This window comes from Auxenochlorella protothecoides, assembly GCF_000733215.1.
Source record: "Auxenochlorella protothecoides strain 0710 contig1223, whole genome shotgun sequence".
In the NCBI taxonomy this organism is placed as follows: Eukaryota; Viridiplantae; Chlorophyta; class Trebouxiophyceae; order Chlorellales; family Chlorellaceae; genus Auxenochlorella; species Auxenochlorella protothecoides.
Genome location: NW_011934452.1, coordinates 28,500 through 36,503, shown reverse-complemented (window position 1 = coordinate 36,503; position 8,004 = coordinate 28,500). Strand labels below are relative to the sequence as shown.

The following is an 8,004-nucleotide window of genomic DNA, read 5'->3' as shown; positions in this document are numbered from 1 at the left end:
GTAAATCGTCTAACATCACTACCTGTATCATAGTTTTGAGTTATAATTTGTGCTAATAAAGAATGCTGACCTGCTGATAACATGCCTAATCGAGTTTCTGGACTAACACCTAATACATCACAAATTTGTAAACAATGATGATGCCCTAATCCATAAATTTGTGTGCATGCTTGATAAATTGGTTTTTTATCATTTAAATGCGTATTTTGTATGTATACCATAAATATTTTTCTATATTTTATATTTAAATAGAAAAACTTAAATACTGACGTATATTTTATATCAATTACTATCATGAAAATATACGTTCTATTATTTACGTTTTCCTGTTCGTGTCGTTATATTTTCATTAGATAAGCGAATACCCTTACCTTTATATATACTAGGTGGTCGAGTGTTACGTATAGAATGAGCTACTTGTGAAACTTGATTTAGGTCCACACCAAATAAACATATTTCTGAAGGACTTTGTAAAAACACACGTACCCCACTAGGAACTTTATAATGTATATCATGGCTATGTCCTAATTTCAACACAATTGTATCTTTAATTGGAGAGCCTTGATCTGTTTCTCCTTTCGAAGGTTGTACGGAGTAAAATAAATCAAGTTTATCAAGATAAATTTCATTTATTTTATTTTGTACACCAACTACACTTTCAGAAGAAATTAAAGATGCACGATAACCAACTCCAACAATATCAAGATAGATACAAAAACCTCTAGAAACACCAATAAATTTATTTTCAATGAGTTGTTTATATAATCCATTATATGATGGATGGAAAGAACGTACAATTACTTGTTTATTTCTAGTATCTATATTTATACAAGCTGATCCAAATCGATCTAATTTTTTCAGATCGAGTGTTGACGAACCTAATGGACCTGTTATAGTATAGACTGAACTACTGATATTCTTTTCCAAACTTATATTTTCTGGTATTTTTATTACGGTATCTATAAGAGATTTGTTTTTCATGATTTTTTTGTATATTTTGTACAGTTTTACGTAGGTATTTGGAAAGCACTATATAAAAGTGTACCATCTTTTTTAAAAAAAGAAGTTGTAGATAATGATATTTGTATGCCAGTAACATTTTGAAATAATTCATCATATTGCTGTAATTCAGGAAAATAGTTAGAATTTAGTACTACAAAGTCTCGATTATATGTTCTTTTATAAGCAGCTCCGTGACCCTTTTTCGGCTCTAAATTGACAGATTTTTTATTTTTTACTTCTAAACTTGACCAGTCTTTCACACGTGTAGAAACAATAGATATATATTTTTCTAAAAATCTATACATTGTTTCACCTCGCAAACTAGCTTTACAACCTAATATTTGATTTTGTCTAAGTTTAAAACTAGATATTGATTTTTTTGCACAAGTGTATTTTGGTTTTTGACCTGTAATCATTTCAAGAGCAGAACAGGCAGGTAAGATAGACTCTTTTTCTCCTACATAGTGTTTAGAACTAGTATTACATACAATTTGATCTAAAGATGAACATTCCATTATATTTTTATAATTTTGTTTTAGACAAAGATCGTGGCATATAATGTCTTGATAATATCGTTGTAAATTTGTATCTGTATATAACGAGTAAAAAAGTCCACTATTATCATTTAGTTTGAAAGCTGCTGTTGTTTCAGTATGATTTAATAATAAATTATTATTATCTTTTTTTTTGTTATAATTTTGCATAATAAACTTGGTTTATTTAATTATTCTATATAATGTTGGGTAAAATAAATAAAATTTATTAAAAAAATTCGATTTATTGTATCGAGTATTGTTTTAAAATATAAAACAATACTCGATACAGTCAAACCTTATTGTTAAACAAATTATCTTGATCTCTTTCTAAAATAACGGAAATGAAATTTAGTTATTTTAATAAATTTCATTTATTTTACCTTGAGTAAATTATTTCATTATAGAAGTTTTTTCCACTTGTTCCCAAGGACTATCAAAATCGAAATACCTAAATTCTTGAGTACATTCTATAGATTCAATACATACTCGTTTTTCTGAATCATCATAACGAACTTCAACATAACCACTTAAAGGAAAATCTTTACGAAGAGGGTGTCCTTGAAATCCATAATCAGTTAATATGCGTCGTAAATCAGGATGGTTGTGAAAAAATACACCAAACATATCCCAAACTTCACGTTCCCACCAAGCTGCGCTAGAATATACTGGAGTAGCTGACTCTAGAGTAGTATATTCATCAACACAAGTTTTAATGCGTATTCTACTGTTATATTCTACACTTAACAAGTTGTAGACACATTCAAAACGAGATGCTCGAGAAGGATAGTCAGCTGCAGTGATATCTACACATACTTTATATTGAGTTGACATATGATCGCGTAAAAAATAAAGAAATGGTTTTAAATATTCAGGGTATACATAAAAAGTCGTTTCATTTCTATGAGAGACATGATATTGAATCCACTGAGGTACCATTAATAGTATAGATTTTTCGAAATTATTGCTCATATAAATTAATAGAGGTTTTTTGATTTTTGTCTATAAAACGATATTTATTTTTCAATTTATAATTAAAATAACGAGTAAAATAAATGAAAGTTATAAACCATAATTATGTCTTTAAATAATAGCGTGTTGTATTGTATTTTTGACATAATCTCTTTGAAATAAACAAAATTTATTTAGTTATTTTTATAAAACAAACAAAATTTATTCAGTTATTTTTATAAAACAAACAAAATTTATTCCAGATCAAAAATTTGCCAAAACACGACTGAATAAATGTAATTTATTCTACTTGGCTTTAAATTTGGAGATGAACGGAGTCGAACCGATGACTTCATGCGTGCAAAGCATGCGTTCTACCAACTGAACTACATCCCCGAAAAAAGTTTGGAAAGTTATTCGGAAGAAATGGGATTTGAACCCATGGTACATCATAAAACATACGCTGATTTAGCAAACCAGTGCCTTAAGCCACTCAGCCATTCTTCCATTAAGAACAATTTATTTTAATAAATGAAATTTTAGTTATTTTACTTCGTTTACTTCGTACACGAAGTAAACCTAGTAAGTTTAATAAATTATATTGATTTTAATTTCATACAACCAAGTGTAACAAGTACAACCAACACTAAAAACTTAGTACGGGCGGCAGGGCTTGAACCCGCAAGACTCTAAATCGCTAGAACCTAAATCTAGTGTGTCTACCATTCCACCACGCCCGCTCCTTCGTATAAAAAAGGTTTTGGGTAATAACGGACTCGAACCAATAACCGTCTCGTTGTAAGCGAGGTGCTCTACCATTGAGCTAATTACCCACAATAGTTAATTTTTAATAAATCGGATTTACTATGCCTATATGTTGATACGGATAAGGGAGGATTCGAACCCCCGATACTCTTTCGAATACGCCGGTTTTCAAGACCGGTACTTTCAGCCACTCAGTCACTTATCCCCAGTTAAAATAACTGATATTCATAAAGAATATACGTTATTTAAATTCGTTTACTTCATTGAACGAAGTAAAATAAATTAAATTTATTAAATCTTTTGTCCAACTCTATCAATTGTCTAGAGGTGGATTTGAACCACCGACACAAGGATTTTCAGTCCTCCGCTCTACCCCTGAGCTACCTAAACATTTACAAAAATATATCATTACCTTACTTCGTTGTACGAAGTCGAAACGAAGTAAAAACAAATCGAATTGAAAATAGAAAGCAATTAATGATATACGAGGACGACGGGAGACGAACCCGCGACCCTTGGCGTGACAAGCCAATACTCTAACCAACTGAGCTACGTCCTCATTAATGAGATTTACCTCATTAATGAGATTTACCTCATTCATGAGATTTACCTCATTTAAACTAAATTAAAACGAATGAAAATAAATGAAAGTTATTTATGTCTATGCCTAAAATAAATGAAATTTATACAACAATATCGAATCGAAATAATAAGCTAAATTGCTGCTTTTTACTATATTTTTATTAGCGAAAAGCAGCAATTTAAAATCCCTTATTTATTAAATAAATCAGATTTATTTTACTTGGATGAACCAAGTTACTTGGTTCAACGATGTTACCAAGTACAACCAACAATAAAATATAAATTAAGACTTATATTTAATTAAATAGTGTTCAATTTTTCCTGTTAACGGTACAGCTACTAAAAAATAAAAAAAGAAAAATACTGAAGCAAGTTGTCCAATAATAATATAAGGATCTTCAACAGGTTTTTGACCTATCCAACTTAATAAGAAACAATCAGCTAAAATACACCAGAATAATTTTCTATGTATTGGTCTGAAATTGTTACTACGTATAGGTGACGTATTTAAGAAAGGTAATGAAAATAAAGAAACAAATACTAGAGCAATGGCTGCAACACCAGCTAATTTGTTTGGAATACTACGAAGAATAGCATATACCCATAAGAAATACCATTCAGGCACAATGTGTGCAGGAGTACTCATAGGATTTGCAGGGATATAATTATCTGGATGTCCTAATAAATTAGGGAAAAAATAAACAAACACAGAAAAAAATAAAGCAAAAGCTACCCAAGCAACTAAGTCTTTTACGTAAAAATAAGGATATAATCCAAGCTTGTCTACAGCTGAATTTGTACCTAAAGGATTATTTGATCCATATTGGTGTAATGCTGCAAGATGTACAATTGTTAATCCTGCAATAACAAATGGTAATAAATAATGTAAACTAAAGAATCTATTTAGAGTTGCATTATCTACAGAGAATCCTCCCCAAAGCCAAGTTACTATAGAATTTCCAACTACGGGAATAGCACTAGCTAAACTTGTAATTACAGTAGCACCCCAAAAGCTCATTTGACCCCATGGCAATACATAACCGATAAAAGCTGTAATAATCATTAATAATAAAATGGCAACACCTACAATCCATAATAATTCACGAGGACTTGTATAGCTTCCATAATATAAACCACGAAACATATGGATATATACTACAATGAAAAACATACTTGCTCCATTTGCATGCATATATCTAAGTAACCATCCACCTTCAACGTCTCTCATAATATGTTCTACGCTCATAAATGCCAAGTCAACGTGTGGTGTATAGTGCATTGCTAAAAAAATCCCAGTAGCTATTTGAACTACTAAACAAATTCCTGCAATACTACCAAAACTCCAAAAATAATTAAGGTTACTTGGTGATGGATAATCTACAATATGATCATTTAATATTGATAATATTGGTTGTTTTATAATTGATAGTCTTTTCATGAAATTTTTTTATTTTTTTATAAACAAAGTACAACGATGTTTATAATCCTGGTATTAATAAATGAAATTTATTAACAATCAAGCTTAATATAGAGTCTTGTCTTATAAAGGACTTTGTTCTTTACTTGTCTTATAAAGGACTTTGTTCTTTACTTGTCTTATAAAGGTCTTTGTTCTTTACTTGTCTTATAAAGGACTTTGTTCTTTAAAAAAGTTCTATAATTTTATAAATTAATGAGCCAAGCAGGACTCGAACCTACAACTGCGTTGTTATGAGCAACGTGTTCTACCAATTGAACTATAAGCTCATATAAAAATAATACAGCTATAATAAATTATATTTATTATAAAAAAACTCTCAAATTTATCAAGCAGGTTTTTAGCCTCCCCAAGTTGGATTTGAACCAACGGCCCGATGGTTAACAGCCATCTGCTCTACCCCTGAGCTATTGAAGACATATTTAAAATAGAATGTGGTTAAAAGTTAAAATATTTTATTTCTACTTCGTACACTTCGTACCACGAAGGATTAACTTCGTACCACGAAGGAAGTAAAATAAATCGAATTTATTGTTGCTATAATAAAAGTACAAAGTCTATTTATTTGACAAGATTATTATCAAATAAATAGACTTTGTACTTTTATTATTTTTACCAATACTCGTTAGTTATTGAGCTTATAAATTAAGAAAACCCCATATTGGTAAAATAATTATTTTTACCAATATTAGTGTAAATTAATAGCATCGTTTAAGTAGATACAAATAAGGATTGTAAATACATATGCTTGTAAACAAGCAACTCCAATTTCAAGTCCTGTAAGAGCAAAAACTACAGCAAAAGGAAAAACTGATGCTACTGATAGAGCACCACCTACAGAAAGCATAGTCCATGCAAACCCACTTAAAATTTTTACTAAAGTATGTCCAGCCATCATATTAGCAAAAAGACGAACACCCAAACTAATAGCTCGGAAGCAATAAGATACTAACTCTAAAACTACTAATAATGGTGCTAATATTAAAGGTGCGCCTTTTGGTAAAAGAAAACTAAAAAAGTGTAGGCCATGTATTTGGAAACCAATAATAGTGATTGCAATAAAGAGTGAAAGTGATAATCCAAAAGTTACAGCTAAATGAGATGTAGCTGTAAAACTATACGGAATCATACCTATTAAATTCGTAAATAATAGAAATACAAATAGGGTAAATACTATTGGAAAGTATTTTCTTCCTTTTGCACCGATTTGTTCTTGTATTAGACTTCTAACAAACTCATAAATCATTTCTACTAGTGATTGCCAACGGCTTGGTACTAAAAACCCTCCATTTTGAGTTACAAAATGAAATAATAAACCAGCTGTACCAATAGCTAAAAATAAATATAGAGATGAATTTGTAAAAGAAAAGTAATATTTACCAATATGTAAAGGTATTATACTTGATATTGTAAATTGTTCTAAAGGTGTAGAAATCATATGTGTTATTTTATTGAATATACAAAAATTAAAGATAGACTCTTTTTTTGTATAAATATATTTATATATATATTTTTTATAATTAAAATATAAAATTACAATCTTAATTTTATACTATTTTAATAAACAAAGTTTATTTGACCTTTCTTTTTTTATTTTTTTGTCGGTAATAGCCTTTTAAAACCTTAGGCAAAAAAATAATATAAGTTATTAGCTCCAATCAAGAGCTCCTTTGCGCCATTCGTAAACAAAACCTATAGTTAATATTAATAAGAATAGCATCATAGACCAAAACCCAAAAAAACCTATTTTATTTAGAGTTAAAGCCCAAGGAAATAGAAATGCTACTTCAAGATCAAAAATAATAAATAGAATTGCTACCAGATAAAATTGAATATCGAATCGGCCTCGAGCATCGTCAAAAGGATCAAAACCACATTCATATGCTGAGATTTTTTCAGGATCCGCTTTTCTTGTAGAAACTACAAAAGGTAATCCTAATAATAATAGTGATAATGCTAGTGCAATAAAAAAATAAATAAGTATTCCTAAATATTCGTACATTTTTGTTTTTTTGTCTTTATTTTTTTGATTATTGACATTTTTCGACCTAAAATACTTCGTTGTATGAAGTTACTTCGTTGAACGAAGTTAAAACCAAGTAAAATAAATCGAATTTATTAAAGTCAATAATAGAGATTGCAGTTTTTATTTACTAGATAAACAAATAAATGAAATTTATTACCAATAAATGAAATTTATTTTAAACTGGGGAGAAAGGATTCGAACCTTTGCATGTTGAAGTCAAAGTCCAATGCCTTACCACTTGGCTACACCCCAAAAAATAAAGTGTTCCGTTTTTTTACTCTATGTATATAAAACTCTTGTCTATATGATCGACAAGAACTTTATATATTAATCATACCCCTTTTCTTTTAAAAGAGAACAAATAATACATATTATATGTATCTCCGAATAAAATAAACCAAATTTATTTCGGTTATTTTAATGCGCAAATTGATCTATTACATGGACGATAATGTTGGTGGCAGGGAAAATGATAATATTATTGAGCCTTTAACTAATGAGACTGTTTTTTAGTACAAAACATATACCAAAATACGCGCTCACGAGCGAAATAAAGCTACTTTTTTACATCACCTGATAAAATGTATATGCAATGGACTTTTATACTAGAATTTGAGAGATAGATGGGTAAAATAAATATATCGACTAGAAATCAATCAATTACAGTA

At 29.4% G+C, this 8,004-nt stretch overlaps 4 protein-coding genes across 4 annotated transcripts; all 4 read right to left on the bottom strand.

The window, feature by feature from the left end:
- Positions 1-312: 312 nt before the first annotated feature.
- On the bottom strand, positions 313-1,002 carry F751_0128 (60S ribosomal protein L6, mitochondrial; the record flags this gene model as incomplete). Its single annotated transcript, XM_011403396.1, has 2 exons — positions 313-566; positions 681-1,002. Coding segments are annotated over 2 exons (576 nt in total), but the record flags the coding sequence as incomplete, so codon positions are not given.
- A 3,114-nt stretch (positions 1,003-4,116) lies between these two features.
- F751_0127 (Cytochrome b) lies at positions 4,117-5,271 on the bottom strand (the record flags this gene model as incomplete). Its single annotated transcript, XM_011403395.1, has 1 exon — positions 4,117-5,271. The coding sequence occupies one exon, from the start codon at positions 5,269-5,271 to the stop codon at positions 4,117-4,119; it is 1,155 nt and encodes a 384-aa protein (XP_011401697.1).
- A 727-nt stretch (positions 5,272-5,998) lies between these two features.
- F751_0126 (ATP synthase subunit a) lies at positions 5,999-6,748 on the bottom strand (the record flags this gene model as incomplete). The annotated part of the gene is made up of 1 exon (XM_011403394.1): positions 5,999-6,748. The coding sequence occupies one exon, from the start codon at positions 6,746-6,748 to the stop codon at positions 5,999-6,001; it is 750 nt and encodes a 249-aa protein (XP_011401696.1).
- Positions 6,749-6,958: 210 nt separating this feature from the next.
- Positions 6,959-7,312, bottom strand: F751_0125 (NADH-ubiquinone oxidoreductase chain 3; the record flags this gene model as incomplete). Its single annotated transcript, XM_011403393.1, has 1 exon — positions 6,959-7,312. The coding sequence occupies one exon, from the start codon at positions 7,310-7,312 to the stop codon at positions 6,959-6,961; it is 354 nt and encodes a 117-aa protein (XP_011401695.1).
- Positions 7,313-8,004: the final 692 nt, after the last annotated feature.